Source organism: Rhopilema esculentum, chromosome 16 (assembly GCF_057945365.1).
Source record: "Rhopilema esculentum isolate cy_ngs chromosome 16, ASM5794536v1, whole genome shotgun sequence".
NCBI lineage: Eukaryota > Metazoa > Cnidaria > Scyphozoa > Rhizostomeae > Rhizostomatidae > Rhopilema > Rhopilema esculentum.
In genome coordinates, this window is record NC_142830.1 from 15334021 (window position 1) to 15357792 (window position 23772).

The 23772-nt window shown below is 37.0% G+C and overlaps 1 protein-coding gene across 2 annotated transcripts; it reads right to left on the reverse strand.

Annotated features, from left to right (window-relative positions):
- Nucleotides 1–609: 609 nt before the first annotated feature.
- LOC135682447 (ferroportin) lies at nt 610–23718 on the reverse strand. Of its 2 annotated transcripts, none has more exons than XM_065197339.2 (5): nt 23503–23718; nt 20935–20999; nt 20088–20247; nt 4077–4304; nt 610–3783 (listed from the first exon to the last, which is right to left on the reverse strand). In XM_065197339.2, the coding sequence occupies exons 1-5, from the start codon at nt 23591–23593 to the stop codon at nt 2477–2479; spliced, it is 1851 nt and encodes a 616-aa protein (XP_065053411.2). In that variant the 5' UTR covers nt 23594–23718; the 3' UTR covers nt 610–2476. The 2 variants fall into 2 exon arrangements, with proteins under 2 accessions (XP_065053411.2, XP_065053412.2); XM_065197340.2 differs by having other exon boundaries at nt 613–3783; nt 23524–23717.
- Nucleotides 23719–23772: the final 54 nt, after the last annotated feature.

The window sequence follows — 23772 nt, forward strand, 5'->3', positions numbered from 1 at the left end:
AATTAGTCATAGTTTATTTAATTAAGAGATGGCTAAATACCAAATTGTTCCAAATTTTTTGTCTTGAAAGATTATTGACTTACTTTTGAATTCAGTTGGGACAAAGGCAGAATTTCTGGTTTGATAATCAAGAAGAGAAGAAGTTTCTGTGAATTTATCAAAAAGCTCATTATGATTGTTAATAAAAAATTCGAGCATGAACGTACATATTTCTAATTTGTATAGAGAATCAAAGCCAAGACCTTTTAGGTTTTGAAAAGAGTTTTGCTACAAGATGTTTTCTTGGCAAAGCACGGACTCTCGTATGCAGCATGTTTGTTGGCTTTTCATGCTGGTGTTGACCGAATGTTAATACATTTCCATCTTCACCGCAATTATAAAATGATTGACACAAATATTGGTTATGAAAAGACAAATTAGAAATTCCATGTTCGAAAATTTTTTAAACCTATTATTGCAAAAAGTATGGGCGCTTTATAGCTACTGGTAGCCCAATGGCCACCAAGTAACAGGCCCCTGAAGTGACCCAGGCCGCCTGGGCAACATTTCACAAACTTGAGAATGCTACGGGCTTAACGCACCCTTTCTTGCTCGAAATAAACGCACCCGTTTCTTGCTCGAAATAAACGCGCACTTAATTAATAGGCCCATGCGTTTGTATTTAAATATAGGAGCTGTTTACTTATAACAGTAATGTTTTCTACTCAAAATACAGTCAAGAGAAAATAAAAATAAGCCTTAATCGAAATATGGCACCTGCTTCTTCTCTATTTTTCAATTGCTATGCTTCCTTCAATAACCGTTCTGTATTGTTAATTTCTGCGAATTCTGTTGTTTCTTTGACTCTAAAGTCTTTAAGGTATCAAACCTACATCATTGAGCAATGTACACTATTTCTAGCAAATGTATTCATATATATATATTTCATGTTTATTTTCATATATGGCTTGGCGTAGGACAAATTGTACCACAAACCTTTCAAGAAATTCCCTGCGTAACGACTTTCCATACTTTTCCAAGAAAAATAAAGGCGCGTGCGCCTGGATTTGCACCGTCTATTCACATGTTTCCAAAAACCAAAGAATCATCGATCATAAGCACGTGCAATTTTGTTTGGAGAAAAGGTTTGCTTTTATTCAGGCAGGCGACAAGAAAACAGTAAGCAATCCCGTTTCAACCAATATTCAGTTCATTCGAAATTGAAAAACCCCCATCGTACAAAACAGCTTCATAAACTTTGCAAAATTGGAGGACGTTTAAAAATCAATCAATCTCCCCAAAATATCATATCATCACTTCTTGTCTTTGCTGTGACACTAAAATTAACCCTGTTGACGAACTTGACATTACCAGAATACTGATGTTAGTTTAGAATAAAAGAACGTCCAACAAAATTATAATACCAGTTTATTGATGAAAGGCAGTCACGTCAAAGCACATGGGGCAGGAAAACCATCGCATCATGAAATGAAAACACTGAGATGTGTGACATCAAATCGCGCAATGTCCAGGAAAGGGCTATGATTATGAATCAACGGATGCTACTATTGCAAGTCAAAATGAATTAAATTAGAACTCGTCGCAACAAATCAAACTAACAATAAAGGATGACCCTTGGCCCTATATAAGGCAGATATATTTGACGGGGCATTTTAAGAAATTGGTACAGGGTAATGGCCTTGATGTTTCGTTGCCCTCACACTCCTTTCCATTAACAAACCAATTTCATTGCCGCGGCCCGTTTGAAAGGGAATTCAACACAATGCTAGTGGAGGTCTCAGTAGAAAACGACAAATATTCGGGCAAAGGAATTTAAACCATCGTTATTAAAAGATAATCTACATCTACCGAGGATCACATTTACAAATTTGGTCATTCTAATCTACACAAAGTGCATACACGCCTAAAAACGAATCAAAATCATCTCAAGATAAAACTACTAAGGTTTATGGCAAATCATAAGAGCAAATCTAATAGAATCGAAGAATTTTCAGTTCTTTGGATGAAAAACATAACAGTATCAAGTACGAGATTGCACACTTACTACATTCCTATCAAGCATAAAATAAAGGAAACCAAGCATCTTGAGATAGATAGAAAAAAACATTTCGTTAAAAGAAACTTGTGCCCATACTCATACCCTAGGTCTTAAGCTGTCTTAACGTATACACAAGACAACCTATCGCCTCGAAGACAACATTTACAAACATGATTTGAAACCTGCAAACTAAGCTTACATTTACACGAAATAATAACATACAGCAATTTTATTCTACATAGTTCACGAGCGACAAATCTGTCAACTACTATTTTAAGCAGCACCTGGTCTAATTAGCAATAGCAAGATCTCATGACTTCTCGAATTATCTTTTAAGTATTTCTACAAATAAGCACAGTTTTATATAAAAATCTACGCAGACTTGCGAATAAAGCGTCTCATTAGCATTTCACATGATGCGTTACAATGTACAAAATATCATAAAATATTAGCTGTTTCTGAATCCTGATGGCGCACCTGCAATGTTCCACGAATTACTTCCTCTTCGTCATCATCAAGTGTAGCCAGTCCTTTGGACTCTGGATCGTCCTTGTTAGCTTTTCTTTTGCGACTCCACTCCAGTGAAGAGACACTGACCATGTCTCTACCTTTGGAATGGAGATCCTTAGCTTTTAGGAAGAAGAAAAGAATGTAAGTAACATAGCCAAAAATTACTGCAGCGAAGGATATTAGGGTCAGTATACCGAACTGATTCGGTCGAGGTAATCCAATCGTTAGCACGTAGTGGGCCATGTCTAGAGCCGCGTTGAAAGAGCCTTGTGTGCCACTGACAATCCCACGCTCCATTTCGGCAACATTTTCTTGCAGTAGCTGTGTTACAGTAAGATCGGTCATCCACAGCCCTGCGCGCGAAAGAATCAGCCCTGTGAGAAAGAGGCTTACTGATGTATATGAGAACTTTTCATCTGGTTTTGGCGAAGTCTTATTTGCCTCCATGATTGGGAATGATTTTATTATCTTGCCATGAATAGCTAAGCCACTTCTGTTACTCATTTCAGTAAGATGCTTTGCCGATTTCGTTTGCTGCTGCCAAATGTGATTATGCTCTGAATATAAGTCACTTGGACTGCCTGGTGCCCAAACAGACGCGACACAAAGAGCAAGCATGGAACATTGGAACCAGAAGGAAATCAGCCCTGTCTTCACAAGTCCAGCCTTCTTTCGAATGCGAGGAAAGAGAAATGTACCGATAATCCCCACCAGAGAGCCGCCACCGTAACACACACTCAAAACTGCGCCTGAAATCTTTTGAGTATACACATAACCGGTTGTCACTGAACTAAAGCCAAGGACTGTTAGATACAGGAATGCCAAAGAAGTGCCCGCCAAAGCGACATCCTGCTTGAAGTATACGCGCCAACCATCCCAGAAGCTGCGTATCTTACTGCATGCCATCTTGAAGCAATTAGAATCAGCGCTAGTGTCAATCAGATTTAGATTCTCCTCCTCCATTATTTTTGAGAACTCATCTCCTTCGTGTATACTTTCAATTGAGCCACGAAAATGATCTTTCTTGTCAAGAGCAGACATTTTGATCGCTAAACGAGGAACTGCTCTGTAAACAAGTGACAGTAGGTAGTACTCGACAAAGAAAGAGATTGTGTTCCAACCACAAATAAATATAATGCCAGCAAAGTTTGATCCAAGAGTCATTATCAGGCCAACTGCAATGGGTGCGAGAATGGCGCACGACAGATCAATGCGCCTCATCTTTGCATTCAGGTCTAGGTTAGAAAAAGTAAATCATTTGCTTGTTTGAATGGCAAATATGTATTTGAAAGTAAATTATCAAGGTAGTAGCAAAAATAATACTGTTTGAAGATACTTGCCTCGCCAGTATGAAATTTAGAATTCTAAGGGTGCGTCTTGGTAAAATGATATGCTTATAGTTTGAATGTCATGCTGGATTCACCCGCAGTTCTCAATGGTGGGTATGATATTACCATATAGTGAAACTTCAATACAAGTTGAAGCAAAAATGACATTTAATTAAAAAGACAACGAAACGACAACTTACCAGCCAGAAGGTCTTTGTCACCCACGGAAACAACGACGACCCAGTCTTTTTCGATAGCAATTGTCGAGGCTTGACTAGCGAGATTCGCAAAAGACCCAAGAACTATGATTGTAGCTTCACAAAGTTTGAGCAATAATGGATGTCCTGGCTTGCGAAAAAGGATCCCTAGAATGACTAAGGCACTCACAATCACAAGAGCATTCTGCAGCACCAATGACACACGAATCACTGCAAATGAGATGAAAGCAAAATTTATTACGATCAACTATTGGAAGAACTTTCTTTCTTAAGGCCGGTTTACACGATCATATTCAGGTAAATTTCCATCACATTTTTTATGTGATCACAGAATGTGATCGTGTAAACGACCTTAAGGCCCTGTTCACACGATACCGGATTCATGTCGTATCGGATCACTTTTCATATCATCACTTTTGCGGAGTCAAACCATGTGGAATGCTCTGAATGTGGAATGGAATTATATCAGATCACTTTTGAGCACGTATGAACGCATGAATCCGATACGGTTTCGCTCCGGAACCTCTGTTTCGAAAAGGAAGCTTCGTTTTCGGGGATTTTAAAAACAGTTTGGCACTCTTTTCAAGGCACGAAATGACAGTGGATCCAGTGAAACAATAAATATGCTCCTTGCGATGATAATGATGAGCTTCACAAGATAAATGCAAAGGAAAATTAGATGGTTTAAAAACTGATTTCGAAATACTTCTTGTTCAAAACCATGTTCAAAACAACGAACAACATTCTACGTTGCTATGCAACTGCTAAAAGACAGTGGATTTTTCGGAGCAGTTTGAAGCGTGGCGTCACCGTGTGAACAGGAGTGAATCCGATACGAAATGAGTCCGGTATCGTGTAAACAGAGCTTCATATTCGTATCGAATTGGGTCAGTGAATCCGATACGAAATGAATCCGGTATCGTGTGAAGTGAATTTTCACCGGGGAGTCGAATGGACACTCTATCTGAGAATGTGTCAAACTAAGCTTTAAAACTGCGCTGCGGAAAGATTCGATGGGCATAAAGTGGTGCAGAGAGCAAGGATATTCCAGTTTGTCTCATACTTAGAGGCCCTCTATACCATTTTGACTTTAGCGCCAGGCCTTTGCGAAAAATCTGCAGAGGTGAAATGCAAAGCGACAAAATTTATTCAGCTCCTGGAAAAGAACTCGCATAATGCCTATCTTAGTCTATCTTACTGAAATCTAGGTCTTTTCCCTTTAAACCTTAGTGAGTAGGGGCAAAATGGAATAAGGTTCTTGTTGCATGCATATTCTGGATTTCCAAGCGAATGTCAAAAGTCAGGTCAGGTTTTTGAAACCTGCTACTGGTACCACGTAACCCAGTACAACCTGCCGCGGGTCGATTGGCCGGCGACTAAACCGACTCCCCTCAATCACAGCACACCAGTGTTGTGATTGGGGAGGGATTCTAGCATCCCAGCAGGACTAAAAAGAACACCTGTCAAAGGGCGGATGAACTCTTCAAAGAGTCAACGGCCAGCTAGATAGAGATGGTGTCTCGATAATGGGATGTCCCCGCGAGTGCCCAAGTAACCAGCGACTTACCTTCCACAATGGCAACACCAAAACCACGGCCCTCAGTCCCAGGCACTCGAAAGAGAAAGGGTGCTAAGAATCTCCCGGTTGAGAAGAATTCCTATCTCACTTCAGTTACTACTTGGAATGTGAGAGCCTTGAATGTTGATGGAAAATTTGAGCAGGTGATCCAGGAAATGGCTAAGTTTACTTTGATGATACTTGGCTTGTCTGAGACTCACTGGAATGCAGGTGTCATATGCGTTTCTGCATGGGCATGCGTTTCTGCATGGGCTGAGACACATATGCGTTTCAAATGTTAATGTGTAATGGCGGACATGGAGGGCCTAGCTGTGGGGTACACAACGCGCATATCCTATATAAACAATACAAAACGAAATCAAAGTTCTAAAAATTAACAAAATATCGAATACTCAAATAAATAAACCTCTTGACATGATCAACACAGAAAACTAAATTACAATCATGCTATTAATAAGATGGACAACTACCATCAGCTTAGCCCATGCAGAAACGCATAGAGAATTTCAGTGTTATGCGTTTCTGCATGGGGCATCTAAAATCAAAACACCATCGAGTTTCATCGCAAATGACTGTTTACTAACAAGAAATGATTACAACAACCTGATATAGGTCAAGCTTTTCCATGCAAGTAGCATTTTTGAATTTTTGATCATTTTTTGTAGTTTGCCTTAGGCCCATGCAGAAACGCATAGAGAATTTCAGTGTTATGCGTTTCTGCATGGGGCATCTAAAATCAAAACACCATCGAGTTTCATCGCAAATGACTGTTTACTAACAAGAAATGATTACAACAACCTGATATAGGTCAAGCTTTTCCATGCAAGTAGCATTTTTGAATTTTTGATCATTTTTTGTAGTTTGCCTTAGGCCCATGCAGAAACGCATAGAGAATTTCAGTGTTATGCGTTTCTGCATGGGGCATCTAAAATCAAAACACCATCGAGTTTCATCGCAAATGACTGTTTACTAACAAGAAATGATTACAACAACCTGATATAGGTCAAACTTTTCCATGCAAGTAGCATTTTTGAATTTTTGATCATTTTTTGTAGTTTGCCTTAGGCCCATGCAGAAACGCATAGAGAATTTCAGTGTTATGCGTTTCTGCATGGGGCATCTAAAATCAAAACACCATCGAATTTCATCGCAAATGACTGTTTACTAACAAGAAATGATTGCAACAACCTGATATAGGTCAAACTTTTACATGCAAGTAGCATTTTTGAATTTTTTATCATTTTTTGTAGTTTGCCTTAGGCCCATGCAGAAACGCATAGAGAATTTCAATGTTATGCGTTTCTGCATGGGGCATCTAAAATCAAATCACCATCGAATTTCATCGCAAATGACTGTTTACTAACAAGAAATTATTGCAACAATCTGATATAGGTCAAACTTTTCCATGCAAGTAGCATTTTTGAATTTTTTTATCATTTTTTGTAGTTTGCCTTATGCCCATGCAGAAACGCATAGAGAATTTCAGTGTTATGCGTTTCTGCATGGGGCATCTAAAATCAAAACACCATCGAATTTCATCGCAAAAGGACGCTAACTAACAAGAAATGATTGTAACAATCTGATATAAGTCAAACTTTTCCATGCAAGTAGCATTTTTGAATTTGTTATCATTTTTTGTATTTTGCCTTAGGCCCATGCAGAAACGCATAGAGAATTTCAGTGTTATGCGTTTCTGCATGGGGCATCTAAAATCGAAACGACATCGAATTTCATCGCAAAAGGACGCTAACTAACAAGAAATGATTGTAACAATCTGATATAGGTCAAGCTTTTCCATGCAAGTAGCACTTCTTAATTTTTATCATTTTTTGTAGTTTGCCTTATGCCCATGCAGAAACGCATAGAGAATTTCAGTGTTATGCGTTTCTGCATGGGGCATCTAAAATCAAAACACCATCGAATTTCATCGCAAATGACTGTTTACTAACAAGAAATGATTGTAACAATCTGATATAAGTCAAACTTTTCCATGCAAGTAGCATTTTTGAATTTGTTATCATTTTTTGTATTTTGCCTTAGGCCCATGCAGAAACGCATAGAGAATTTCAGTGTTATGCGTTTCTGCATGGGGCATCTAAAATCGAAACGACATCGAATTTCATCGCAAAAGGACGCTAACTAACAAGAAATGATTGTAACAATCTGATATAGGTCAAGCTTTTCCATGCAAGTAGCACTTCTTAATTTTTATTATTTTTTGTATTTTGCCCTAGGCCCATGCAGAAACGCATAGAAAATTTCAGTGTTATGCGTTTCTGCATGGGGCCTCTAAAATCAAAACGACATCGAATTTCATCGCAAAAGGATGCTAACTAACAAGAAATGATTGTAACAATCTGATATAGGTCAAACTTTTCCATGCAAGTAGCATTTTTGAATTTGTTATCATTTTTTGTAGTTTGCCTTAGGCCCATGCAGAAACGCATAGAGAATTTCAGTGTTATGCGTTTCTGCATGGGGCATCTAAAATCAAAACACCATCGAATTTCATCGCAAATGACTGTTTTCTAACAAGAAATGATTGCAACAATCTGATATAGGTCAAGCTTTTCCATGCAAGTAGCACTTCTTAATTTTTAACATTTTTTGTATTTTGCCTTAGGCCCATGCAGAAACGCATAGAGAATTTCAGTGTTATGCGTTTCTGCATGGGGCATCTAAAATCAAAACACCATCGAGTTTCATCGCAAATGACTGTTTACTAACAAGAAATGATTACAACAACCTGATATAGGTCAAACTTTTCCATGCAAGTAGCATTTTTGAATTTTTGATCATTTTTTGTAGTTTGCCTTAGGCCCATGCAGAAACGCATAGAGAATTTCAGTGTTATGCGTTTCTGCATGGGGCATCTAAAATCAAAACACCATCGAATTTCATCGCAAATGACTGTTTACTAACAAGAAATGATTGCAACAACCTGATATAGGTCAAACTTTTACATGCAAGTAGCATTTTTGAATTTTTTATCATTTTTTGCAGTTTGCCTTAGGCCCATGCAGAAACGCATAGAGAATTTCAATGTTATGCGTTTCTGCATGGGGCATCTAAAATCAAATCACCATCGAATTTCATCGCAAATGACTGTTTACTAACAAGAAATTATTGCAACAATCTGATATAGGTCAAACTTTTCCATGCAAGTAGCATTTTTGAATTTTTTTATCATTTTTTGTAGTTTGCCTTATGCCCATGCAGAAACGCATAGAGAATTTCAGTGTTATGCGTTTCTGCATGGGGCATCTAAAATCAAAACGACATCGAATTTCATCGCAAAAGGATGCTAACTAACAAGAAATGATTGTAACAATCTGATATAGGTCAAACTTTTCCATGCAAGTAGCATTTTTGAATTTGTTATCATTTTTTGTAGTTTGCCTTAGGCCCATGCAGAAACGCATAGAGAATTTCAGTGTTATGCGTTTCTGCATGGGGCATCTAAAATCAAAACACCATCGAATTTCATCGCAAATGACTGTTTTCTAACAAGAAATGATTGCAACAATCTGATATAGGTCAAGCTTTTCCATGCAAGTAGCACTTCTTAATTTTTAACATTTTTTGTATTTTGCCTTAGGCCCATGCAGAAACGCATAGAGAATTTCAGTGTTATGCGTTTCTGCATGGGGCATCTAAAATCAAAACACCATCGAGTTTCATCGCAAATGACTGTTTACTAACAAGAAATGATTACAACAACCTGATATAGGTCAAACTTTTCCATGCAAGTAGCATTTTTGAATTTTTGATCATTTTTTGTAGTTTGCCTTAGGCCCATGCAGAAACGCATAGAGAATTTCAGTGTTATGCGTTTCTGCATGGGGCATCTAAAATCAAAACACCATCGAATTTCATCGCAAATGACTGTTTACTAACAAGAAATGATTGCAACAACCTGATATAGGTCAAACTTTTACATGCAAGTAGCATTTTTGAATTTTTTATCATTTTTTGTAGTTTGCCTTAGGCCCATGCAGAAACGCATAGAGAATTTCAATGTTATGCGTTTCTGCATGGGGCATCTAAAATCAAATCACCATCGAATTTCATCGCAAATGACTGTTTACTAACAAGAAATTATTGCAACAATCTGATATAGGTCAAACTTTTCCATGCAAGTAGCATTTTTGAATTTTTTTATCATTTTTTGTAGTTTGCCTTATGCCCATGCAGAAACGCATAGAGAATTTCAGTGTTATGCGTTTCTGCATGGGGCATCTAAAATCAAAACACCATCGAATTTCATCGCAAATGACTGTTTACTAACAAGAAATGATTGTAACAATCTGATATAAGTCAAACTTTTCCATGCAAGTAGCATTTTTGAATTTGTTATCATTTTTTGTATTTTGCCTTAGGCCCATGCAGAAACGCATAGAGAATTTCAGTGTTATGCGTTTCTGCATGGGGCATCTAAAATCGAAACGACATCGAATTTCATCGCAAAAGGACGCTAACTAACAAGAAATGATTGTAACAATCTGATATAGGTCAAGCTTTTCCATGCAAGTAGCACTTCTTAATTTTTATCATTTTTTGTATTTTGCCCTAGGCCCATGCAGAAACGCATAGAAAATTTCAGTGTTATGCGTTTCTGCATGGGGCCTCTAAAATCAAAACGACATCGAATTTCATCGCAAAAGGATGCTAACTAACAAGAAATGATTGTAACAATCTGATATAGGTCAAACTTTTCCATGCAAGTAGCATTTTTGAATTTGTTATCATTTTTTGTAGTTTGCCTTAGGCCCATGCAGAAACGCATAGAGAATTTCAGTGTTATGCGTTTCTGCATGGGGCATCTAAAATCAAAACACCATCGAATTTCATCGCAAATGACTGTTTTCTAACAAGAAATGATTGCAACAATCTGATATAGGTCAAGCTTTTCCATGCAAGTAGCACTTCTTAATTTTTAACATTTTTTGTATTTTGCCTTAGGCCCATGCAGAAACGCATAGAGAATTTCAGTGTTATGCGTTTCTGCATGGGGCCTCTAAAATCAAAACGACATCGAATTTCATCGCAAAAGGATGCTAACTAACAAGAAATGATTGTAACAATCTGATATAGGTCAAACTTTTCCATGCAAGTAGCATTTTTGAATTTGTTATCATTTTTTGTAGTTTGCCTTAGGCCCATGCAGAAACGCATAGAGAATTTCAGTGTTATGCGTTTCTGCATGGGGCATCTAAAATCAAAACGAACTTCTAATTTCACCGCAAAAGCATGTTAACTAACAAGAAACGATTGTGAGAATTTGATCTAGGTCCAACATTTCCATGCAAGTATCATTTCTTAATTTTTATCATTTTTTGTAGTTTGTCTTAGGCCCATGCAGAAACGCATATGGAATTTCAGTGTTATGCGTTTCTGCATGGGGCATATAACGAGAGGGACGGATGTCTGATTGCAAAACACCATGGACAATCATCGTGAAAAAATATTGATAACAGAGGTTGGATTAATTAGCCTGATTCGATTTAAGTTACGACACAAGTTGCCATTAGTATTTGAAATTTTTAGTTTTCCCTCATTAGCTCGCATAAAAATTGAAATTAAGTAATTTTCACCGAAAAGCAATATTGGTATTTTTATGGAAATCCCTGTTCGACCATTTTGCATCAACTGCTGCATCCCATATTTCGGTAACCCTAAACCTTTTGGCAGTATTAAAAATGTTTGGAGAATTTGTTTTTGCCAGGGATGGCACTATCGAAAAAGTTTTAATGTATTGAAGTTTATGCCTTACATTATTGCTGACAAAAGATATGCCAGTTTTTCAAAAGGAAAAATATAAATAATCGCACAAATTTAGAAAATCTTTTAGGGGCAAAGCAGCCTATCAATGCAGGCTTTTAATACGTTTTGAATAGAGATATATGAGAGGGTTAAACAATGCAAATACCTTATACGGAAAGAGCTTTTTGCAATTAAACATTTTAAAGTCTTCGAAGCATCTCTTCCTGTTCTTTCTAAGGACACTTGCAAGACTTGATGGGGATAATGTCGTTGGGTTAATAAAATGAGGGGCCCACGAGACTTGACCTTGGAAAAATTATAAAAACCATGCCCTTTCAAACACTAAATGTTGTATGTCTTGGTGTTTCTTAACGGTTTAGACTCAAAGATTAGTGATGTTTCTGCTGGTTTAAATTGTGCTTGAATTGGTAAAATTTTCTGTTCCCTTTTCGGTTATTGATAATAATAAGATTCTGAAAGAGGAAAACTTGAATAACTGAAGAGTGCTTTTCATGAGGGTTTTCTATTGAATTTTCTATTAAAATTCATTAAGTGTTCCAGAGAATTTCAGCTGAACATCAGGGTAGCATTTCTCAATGAGCTTAGTAATGTTTTTCTTAATGCCGAGGCTATAGTTTCCTAAAAATGGTAAAAAGAACAAGAGAAGCTATTTATTACTGTCAAGGTTAGAGGTTTTAGTAGTAGGTTTAAACTTTTTGTCAAGAAAGACACGGATTAACTTATCAATTCGTATTCAGACGCCTAAACCTAATTTATTTATCTTTAAAGATCGTCACCCTCCACTTTTGTGCTCTAACGTTATTTACAAGTTTACGTTTAGTGGCTGCAGCGCCACTTATTATGGTAAAACATCTCGAAATCTCATGATTCGATGTAGAGAGCACTTGGGAATCAACAAACATGGCCAGGGTGTTAAAATACCTAGCCCTTTCTCCATTCACGATCATATATCCAAAACTGGAACCCGCATTAAAATCAAACTCTTAAAAAAAAGATCTTTCCTTAAGAGAAGTTGGTGTCTTAAAATTAAACTAACTTACTAGAAGCAATTTTTATCGTTCAGATGATGAATGATTAAAAACCCATATTGGTTTTTACGCGCTTTGTTTTATTGCGTAAGAAAGTTATTATAATATTTTCCCTTGCAAGTGTCTTGCTGAAGCTTTATGTTTGATATTTCCATGTGCGAGAATGCTTTATTCATTTGGAAATGTCACAATTTCTCTCTGCAAGAGGTAAGTGCGATGCAGCAGAGAATAGAAAAAGCCACCAATGGGTCCCTCCTGTATAAGCCCCCGACAAATCAGCTTCCATATTGTTAAGCCCTACTTGAGGCTTACCGCTGAAAAATGTACATGATTTTAGCCAGTGATAAATTATGTATTCAAAAAAAATTTGTTTTGATGATATTTTTTTTTTGTTTTAAAGTCTAGGCAAACAGTAACTTTTCAATACATAGCTTTTAAAATTTCAATTTTTTTCAGGCAGCGCTACAAAATTTTCAAAAAAGCAAATTTGCTTTAGCCCATTACAGAAACATCTACAATTACAAGAACCGCCCTCCTCCCAGGGCCAAATCGAGTATTAATGGTACTTGGAAAAATAGTGCCTCCAAATTGATTCAAAAAGCTGTCACTGGGAGAGGCCAAAACAGAAGAGTGATTAACAGAGTCGTGGCGAGGCAGGCCTTGTTAGAGAAGGGGAGGGGGGGGGGGGGGTTGTTGCCTAAAAAATTTTCTGAGTGAAAAGAAATTCCAGCAGTAAAGAAATTTCGAAATTACTTGAAGATGGCCTGGTTTTTTCGATTTGGTACCAACAAGAAATATTGAAACCTTCGCGGGAATATCATCAGGGAGGGATTTCAGCGGCAATGATTGGGGGGTGTTTGATTGGATTTTGGTGCCACACATTTCATGTAACTGGAAAATGATGGAAAGGCCCATTTTAGAAATAAAACTTCTCTCTTCAAGGTTAAGAAGTTAGGAAGATAAAAAAGTAAAATTGTTCCATTATTTTCTCGCTTTTGACTACCAAAAATAGTTTTAACCGAATCAAAACAAAACTTACCAAAGGACACACAAATATTGGGGGGTGGCGCACCTCCTACAGCCCCGTCCTGGTAAATATGTCCCTGAATATCATATTAACCAACGAAGTAACAATAATTGCCTGATTCTTTATTGATCTCTGAAGACGTAGGGCTCTGAACTACATACAATATTTCTTCCATTGAACTGATTTTCCCTGAAAATTACTATAAAACTACTATTGGGGGGCTGTGACAACCCAAACCCCACAACCTTTGTTCGAGACACCTTCAGTGATAAGAAGAATAAGGCATCAATCTGAATAAGAAATCGAGCTTTAAAAACATGTCCAACTGTTCTGTAAAACATCTAGTCATGCTTTAACTCGTATTTCAATTTTCATGGAGCCTGAGAAACTAAAACCGTTGATGTCTCAGATTGGCTTGGGTGTTTCGAGAAAGAATTTGAACTATAAGATAAACTGAATTTAAGAGAGGGGCTTATAATAGCATATATTTATGATGCTTCTAGCTTTGAACAATTATTCGAAACTGATAGCTCTTTAAGCGTTCATAAATTGAGCCTGTATTTGCTTTTGGTAGACGTCTACAAAACAAGATCACATATATGTTTTAGCTTCATAAAGCTAGCTTTGGTGGAAAAAATTCCTTACAATCTAACGTCTCTTGATGAACTACAATTGTCAACTTGCCTTGGAATCAATATCAAACGATCATTTTTTTAGAAAAAAGTACGAGAAACACTATGACCAGAGTTGAAAAACTCAGACTCTCTTTAGATATTCAAAATATAAATTTATAAAAGCCCATAAATGTAAAGCTTGCAAAAGCAGATAGTGTAAGATATTTTATTCAAATTTTGGTTTGTTTATTGTAACAAGTATTTCACTAATTTTAATAGTAAATGTTTTCAATAGTAAATTTTAAATTTTTGTAAGTGATTGGTAAGCATTTTCAGCCTTATTTATTTGCAAACCTTAAAATATTACTGAAAATAGAGCTGTGGGGGATGTAAATCAACTACTACTGGTTTACTTTTTTATCAGAATGGTAGGAATTCTATACCATCTGTGATTTATTCAAAAATTGCCCAGAATTTGATTCCTTGACCTGTGTAACAAGTTTATCTGGTTCTTTAGCCAAAAGAATAGTCGTATATCAGCAACTAATTTTATATCGTCGGCTTTGAATTATGGAAATCATTTGGGGGAAGCTCTTTGTGTAAATCTGCATAATTTTATCCGTGTAACGCATGATATTATCACATATTCTTAGCTTTATGTTAGCTAGTTGCTTTTTTCTAACTAACAAGTCTAATCTTGTTATTAAGGTTTTGTGGCGATGGTTTTGTGGCGATGGATCATTTCACAAACCTTTATTGAAAGTTGTTAGGAAACGCACATCCGTTGAAACACATTTGTGTCCTGTCTAACGCATATGCGCTTCACGCCATTCACAGCTAGGCCCTGCATGTCCGCCATTACACTGTAACACTTGAAACGCATATGCGTCTCGGCCCATGCAGAAACGCATGCCCATGCAGAAACGCATAGTACACAGGCATAGAAGAAGCTTTTGAAGAAGAAGATCATGTGGTAATATAATCATCCAGAAAGGACAATATCTGTAGGCAAGGGGTTGGCTTCATAATTCATAAGACAATATTCCAACAACTCACACATTATGCATTAGAGCCACTTCAGTAGTGCCACTTTCAAATTTAACACCCAAGAAGTCACCTTCATACAAGTCTATGCCCCAGACAGCACATACAATGATAGTGCGATTGATGGCTTCTATGACCAGCTGCAATGCATCATTAACAACACCAACAAAAAGACTGAGATCATCCTTATGGGAGACTTTAACGCAAAGGTTGGAGAAAACTCCCACAACAACTGGCCAGAAGTAGTTGGTCATTATGGCTTAGGATCCATAAATGAAAGAGGCAACCTCCTATTACAATTCTGCTCAATAAACAACCTGATCATAACTAACGCCATGTTTAGGCATAAACACAAGAGATGTGCCACTTGGCTTTCCCCAGATGGTCTTACCTTTAACCAAATTGATTATATCATAGTTAAAGAAGATCTCAAACCAAAACTAAAGAACTCAAGAGCATACCACTCAGCTGATGTCTACACCGATCACTTCCTTTTGGTTGCAAACCTTGACATCACCTTAAGTTAACTTCATAAAAGGAAGAAACCTACCACTGTAAAAAGGTTTGATGTAGACAGGCTCATAAACGACCCTACATTAACAAGTCGTTTTGAAATCTCTTTGCATAATCGCTTTAGTGAGCTTAGTGATTCTGACTATGAAGACATAGATAGTCTCTACTGCTCGTTCAAAGACTCAGTAAATACCACTACCCTTGAAATTACTGGTGTTAAAAAACGAAAGCACGTAAATGGACTAGATGCCGACATAGTAAAACTATGTGACAAAAGACGTCTGGCAAGAAAGAAGATGCTGAATAAACCAGACAACAACCATCTAAGAACACATTACAATGACCTAAACAGGCAGGTCAAGAAGTCTGTCAGATCTCAGAAAAAGGCAAACTTGGAACAACCAGTTGAGAGCATGGAAGAAGATTTCAAAAGAAACAACACGCATAATCTATTTAAAAATGTAAGGCGTCTTGAAGGTAAAAAGAAAAGCCCATAAGTGCCGTTAAAGATACCACAGGTAACATCCACACAAACACAGATGTTATACTTGACTGCTGGAATGGAAGAAACACTTTGAAACTCACTTAAACACAGAGTTTCCCCATGAAGAGGATGCTTATGACTCATTACCAGATCCACCTAATGACGTTGAGCCACAAGATGAGTTTACTCTTCAAGAGGTTAGAAAAGCAGTCCAAAAGATGAAAACTCACAAGGCACCAGGAGTGGATAATATCACAGCTGAAGTTCTTAAGGCAGGAGGGGAAACAATGATCAACATGCTCCTTAAAATTTTCAATATTGCCTGGAAAGAGAAAAAGTGCCATAAGACTGGTCAAGGATGATCGTCACACCAATCCACAAAAAGGGGGATAAATTAGACCCAGCAAATCACCGTGCTATATCCCTTCTTTCTATTCCAGGTAAAGTGTTCTGCAGCATATTACTTGACAGAACTAAAACGACAGCGGAAAAAGCTATGAGTGAAAGTCAGTTCGGTTTTAGACCAGGTAGAGGAACAGTTGATGCCATATTCATTCTCAGGCAGCTGATAGCAAAGGCTAAAGAGCATAAAGTTCCACTGCACTTTAACTTCATTGGCTTTAAAGCTGCATTTGATACCATTTGGAGAAAAGCTCTTTGGAAAATATTGCTAGCAATAGGAGTTGACCCAAGAATAGTCCATCTTATAGAAAACATGTATAACAACACTGAATGTGAAGTCATTATAAATGGGCAACTTACAGATTGGTTTGAGGTAAAGGTTGGAGTGAGGCAAGGGTGTCTGCTTTCTCCAATCTTATTTAACATCTTCCTAGAATTTGCCATATTTGTCATGAAAGAACTTAAGGACCTCACCAACAATTCACTTACTCTTAACAACAATTTAAGCAATAATATACGGTATGCAGACGACACCACTCTTATTTCCTGCATATTTGATAAGTTAATGTTATCTTCGGAAGCACTTGAAGAGGCATGCAAGAAGTGGGGTATGAAAATTAACTCAGCCAAATGTAAAGTCATATCCCCAGAAGATAACAAAGTTATTACTATCGATGGAGACCCTGTTGAACACGTTGACAACTTTGTGTTTCTAGGCAGCAATATAGCAGGCTCCACAACAGACATAGACCGAAGAATTGGTATGGCATCCTCTGCATTCGGCCGGCTGAGATCTACGGTCTGGAATCAACTGTCAATTTCACATAAACTAAAAGTCCGCCTTTATAATGCACTCATTCTCCCCATTGCACTTTATGCCTCAGAAACCTGGACTATTACTTCTGTTGATCTACGGAAGCTTGAAACTTTTGAAATGCGATGCTTGAGAGCTATCCTTGGCGTCACCAGGTACGAAAGACTATCCAACAACTATATAAGAGATAAGTTTAATGTCCAGAACATAGGCAACATCGTCAAAATGAGAAGGCTCAAATGGTTCGGTCACATGGCAAGAAGACCAGGAGACAACTACATCAAGTCATGTTTTTATCCAAGATTTTCCGGGAAATAGGGGTAGAGGTAGACCACCTTTGAGATGGTAAGACCAGGTTAGAAAAGACACTGGTCTTCCACTAGCAACTGCCATGAGGCATGCTCAAGATCGCCTCAAATGGGCTGCCATTGTGAGAGGTGCCAAGGGCCACTAGGCCTACGCCTTTGATGATGATGATGATGATGTCAGATGATACTTTAAAGGCGACCAGACGAGCTTTTCTATCAGTTCAGATCATGCTGCAGCTAGGTAGAAAACCTTTAATTCCGCTCCTTTGAAAGCTCTCATGTGCGTTTGATGACAAAGCTATTATGCAAAATGCTTCATTGAGTGGCATATCCACAAACATTTCTGCTGCCGAAACAAACACGTATTGTCTTCCTACAAACCTCTTTTTTGTTTCATTACTCCAGCATACTTCTCAGTTTTAACAATATCGGATTCTAAGCACAAAGAGACAATCTAAAGAACAAATTATGAGGACATTTTCTTCTTTATCAAATTTGGCTATTTGCAGCTAAATATAGAAGATCCACTTAGTTTGCTAAGGTGTAGGTTGGAAAATAATGACATTGCTTTAAACTCTCTCTGACTAACACTGAGTAAATTTCCAGAGTCATTTGTGGCTAGTGCAATACAAAACATTGGAAACCATAATCTGAGCTCAGTAAAAATCTGATCTTCAGGGGTGAAAACCAACCACCAAAACAGCAAGTCCAATAAATGTTTGCAAAAATTGTCTTTTATTTTAATTAAAGTCTTACTTGAAGCATATATCATCAACAAATGAGCAAAAGAGTGAGAAATAAATTGTTTGCTATGTTATCATTACTAACATCTATGAAAAAATTTAATTCATAGTTTCCACAGACAATCACTAAAACAAAAGGCTATTCTATATTGACATACAGTAGATTAATAACAGGCCTTTCCCGGAGACGCGGGATATTGCCCGCGCCCGCGCAAACCCCAAGCACAAAAGTTTTGCGAGGGCCTTTTTCCGCCTACGCAGTTGTTTGTAACAACGCTCTCATTGAATCCACTTCGTCTCACTCTCTAATGTTTTAACTACCTACCGCTATATATCAGGGTATTCATGAATAACGTTGTCTCAAAGAGATGTATGGTTTTTATAAATATCGTCATTAAAAGGGAATTTCCATTTCTTTTGACATCAAATGTTAACAAACTATAGTACTACCTGTTACAACTAACAATGGAATAGGAAATGGTTGTGCGGGAAAGGAACAACAGATAGCGTAAAATAGCAAGAATGAGAATTGTTATCCAACATTGTCAAGTACAAAATTTGTGTTACGAATACACTCATTTTGTATAAGAAACACGCTATAAGGAACGAAAACTGGGCGATCGGTAAAAAATTAAAAAAGTTTCCGAAATAATTCGTCTTTACTCTTTGACTCTTCAACAAGGTGAGAGATTGGGGTTTTGATCAAAAAGCGGTTGGGATTCGTCAAAAACATAAAACCAAACCAATCATTCACCCGTTCTGAATTCCCTTGTTACTTTCGATCCGTATTTCTGCTTCCCTTTATGCTTTGAGAGTTATGTATATGATATTCGCCGAATTTTACCATTTTATTTTTTTGCTTTTCCGTGCTGTTTTCAGATTAGGAAACCCTTAAGAAAGAATGAGAATTGGAATTTCCTATACCGTTAAGAAACTTGAGTACTCCAAGTCGACCTTCATTTCTTATAGAAAAGAAGCGTATTTCAGTTATTGTTTCTTGAATTTCTAATGCCAATCAACTTAATCTGACATTACACTGTACTGCTCATTATACTGCTCTTTTTGGATAAAGATGAGTTTCGCTGGATACTACTCAATTAACTTGCGTTTCTACAAAGACGCTGCCATTTTGCAAACAAAACTAGATATCTCTTTTGTCATTGTTTAGAGTAGAAATACACACAAAACTTTCTTTTTGACATAAATCATGTTTACAAGTAGACAAGATATTTTATCTTTTGGCTTGTTTATACTCAAATAAAAATAGATAAACAACAAATTCTGCAAGGACAAAATAGCCCACACAGCCAAATCAGCAGAGGTCTTTTTAAGCCTGCATGCTTTTTATTCCAGGTCAGGCCTGATTAATAAACTCAGTTAACCACTTATAAAATCCTGATTGATGGGCATGAATCTGTTTTGAAATGGAGACATGTTGAAAACTCAAATTAAATCTTCATTGTTTGAAGCTCGACAACAATATCCCAAAAAGGACTGCTTGAGTAGCTACTTGTCAGAATTACCATGTGTAATTTGTAAACAACTTTTTTGTGTAAAAAACTACAAACTAGAGACATACCAAAACAGTTGAAGTATATGTCACCCCGCATTTACTTTCCCATAAAAGCAAAAGGTTTGCTAAATAATAGATACCTTTCAGCCTTCTGTTTGCATCAACCCAACGCCCTATGCTTGAACCAAACAGCACTAGCATCGCAGACACAGATAGGCCATATATAGCTGTAAGTCTCAGAGAGTTTGGTGTTAGCTCAACAAGATATAAACCAACAGCAAACATCCACATCCTGTCCCCCTGAAATTCAGGAGTAGTCTAAGTTAAAATGTGAATTATGGTAGTAAGTTATTTAAGTTCCAATCTAGAGTCATATAGGCTGTCAGGCTGGCTAAATAACAGTAGCGAGAGGTCCACCAAAAGCAATGAGCTGGCCAGTGCCAGCCTAAGTGTTTATTTTATGCCCTCTGTAGCAGAGTCTTGAATGAGAAAAAACTGAATCCCACAATCACCTTTTACCACAGAAGATATATCACAATGATCAAATAGTCATTACTATGGTTTTTGATTGCTGTAAGTTTGGTGGTTTGTTGCAAGAATGTGATTGACAAGCATTGCAGTGAATGAGCTACCTAATTTACTAAGACAGCTGGAGAAGAGATAAACAAATGAAACCTAATGTCAAAGTCCTTGGACAACTGATGATACTTTGGATGTACAGGGTAACAGGCAATCAAATAGGTGGACATCAGCAACAATACTTTGAGCCTTTCCTGACAGCACTGGAATTAAAATTTGTTTCAAAGCCCACTTTCAGTTTAACTACATATAAAGAATTCTTTGTGGTTATAAGAAGCAGGTCGGAAATCCAGTATACTAAATAGATTTATACTTTTCTATTCTAATATAGAAAGTCTAGCTAAAAGCCCATAGTATAACCATCATGAATAACTTAATGTTCTCCTATCAAATTTAACAAAACTTTACCCATGCTGAAAAGAAGTGGCTGAGCAGTAGCAGGAACTTTGGACTTGCATGCAGCTTGTGTCCATCTGAAACAGATCAATATAAGGATATGACAATAGCAACATGGAAAGTGGGATATGATTATTATGAAATGGATTTTATAAGATAACCACTGAGAAATATAACTAGAATATGGCCATACAACAGTTCACTAAAGGATTCAAATCTTAATTACATGACTCAGGGCCAGCTTACAGCGTTATTAGTGTTATTAGTCTAATAACAGTTTTTTTTCCAGAGCTATAGGCTTATAGTTGCCGTCATTGTTTATTTTCATACACAATGATTTGTGCTCAAGGCTCCACATGTCAATAGACTTCTATTGAGATTCTTTCGCCTTCAATCTCTCTTTGAAAATGTCAATAATAGCCCTTGCTAACATCTCCGTTATTAGGATTGCGTTTCTAATAACGCGAATCGCCATTTCCTTTGTTTTTACTCTGTGAATGTGATGTATCATCATAGAAAACAGGGCATAAAGCCATTGTATTTTACTTGCACGTTATTAGCCTCCTTGTTCTAATATCGCATTTCGGGATATCAACTGCTTACTTCATGAAACAAAATTGCAAACAAAATAACTACCATAATTCAAACGGGCTCTGTACACTGGGCTGTTTCTCAAGTTTTTTCCGCATTTTCAACTGGTAAAAGTCGAATGCATGAACAACTCTTTCACTTATAACAATTGCCTACCCAAAGACTTCTCTTTTCTAATAAAGATATTAACGAGGCATCCCATGGATTTGTGGAGAAGAAATAAAAAAATACTTATTTTTGTTGCCCGGGTCTTGTGCTGGGAGATTTTCAGAAGTAAATATCATCAAGTCTTTTTAAAAGTTTTGTTTAGGGCTCTATTATATCCAGGATCATTATATAATGTCTTCAATGGCTCCGTTATTAGAAAGCCATTTCTAATAGCGCAGTAGCCGAAATGTTGCTGGGGCCGCATTGATAAAACCCATAAGGCATCGAAAGTCAGCCGTGCCCTTAGAACGCATTGCTGTAGTAGCCCATTCCCGTGTAATTGAGACGCTGTTTTTGAGGTCGGCTTCAAATTAATTGGGGATTGGAGTTTTGAATTAAATTTTGTATGGCTATGAAAACCGCTGTTATACCCATGCCACAAGTCTACATTATTTTCCTTTTTCGACAAGAAAACAGACTCAACATATCAGGGGTTTGAAAGCCCAAATTCCCAAACAAAAGCGCAAATTGGGGGGAGCCCTCCATGCCCCCTGTAATTTATGCCACTGCTTGGCTGGCTGACTAATAACAGTTTATTTTTTGCGCCAGCCGCCCTCGACATGAATCAATGTCAAGTGTTTAGCTAGTTTTACCAGTTTATTGTTAACAAGGTTTAATCTAAAGTTGAACTAACAGCCAATTCATAAAAAAACCTTACCATTTAATTTGAGAAACAAAAAAAAACATTTTTCTTGGTTTCTTGTCCATCAAATCATGCTATTAAAGAAGGGTACTCCCAAAGTCTATACTAACACTGATAAGCAACATTAATACTACTGAAACACACTTAAAACCTGCTTTAGAAAAGATGATTTTTAAAGATTTCAGACAAATCTAGATAAGCCAGCAAAGTAGCCAAACTAAACCTGATAAAGTGTCTAATGAAAATTAAGCTTAAAGACTTTTCATCTTGATAAAATTCCAGATGATCTTTAACATTACCAGTTAAACAAAAATCTAGAATCTTATAAAACATTTAACCATTCAACTGGTGACTGAAATCATTGCTCCAAGTTGGATTCATTTATCCTCTTGTAATTTCAGAAACATAATTATTCTGAAATATTTGCCTTAATGCTTTGTAATTTGTGTACAACGTATGCTGCATAACATGGCAATTTATATATCACTTTTTTTGTTTCTCTTGTTTATGGGAGATTTTTATTGCTTTTTCTATAGAAAGAATGTTTATGCTCTGTATAACAGGTACTTCCTTAATTCCACTCTATCGGTTGTTAACAAAAACTAATGCGAGAAGAAAAAACTATTGATAAATAGCAGGTATACAATAGCAGTGTTATTCTTCTTAAATATAATCTTTGCTAGTTAAGTAATTCAAACCACAGTAGTTTCAGGTCCGTAAAAGCACAGTACAAAAGCACCACATTGGACAGCTTGTATGCAATAACCGTTACACATAAGTCTACAACCTGAAGCCTCAAACGAGACTCACTTCTCACAAAAAGGTTAAAATACTATGCTGGTATTCTATTTTTCATTCCAAAATCATATATTTTTTACAAACTGGCAAAAACCTGTCATCTGTTCACCTAACAAATAACTTATTAATGATGACAACTTTATACACAAATTCAGTATACTTAAACAGAGATAAAGAAAGATCCAAAATCATGACTTAATTGGGAAAGAAATTATGGTGAAGCACACAATACAGGTCACCATTCTTACTGAGTTATAGAGTGCGCATGAAGGTTGTTCAATTTTTTCCAAGTGTGCATTTATAAACGTCGTTAAAAAATCAGGTGTGCAATCCCCACTTACTGAATACACTTTCTGACCTACCGGTTATCTTAGGTAAGTCAAGATCATCTTCGTTCTCGAAAAGGCCAGTTTCTGGCCTATTTGTCTCCATTTCTCAAGCAAATGTGAAAATCAGATGTTTCTATGGTTCCTTTCCTTTTCGCATCGTGCGGAATGTGTGCACCCTTTACTGAAATTTGATGGTGTTAGGCCGGTTTCTCGTTTATTTGCATATCGACATCGATCCGAGGCAGCTTCCTCCTAGGCTCCAGAAGGCAGCCACTGATCTCA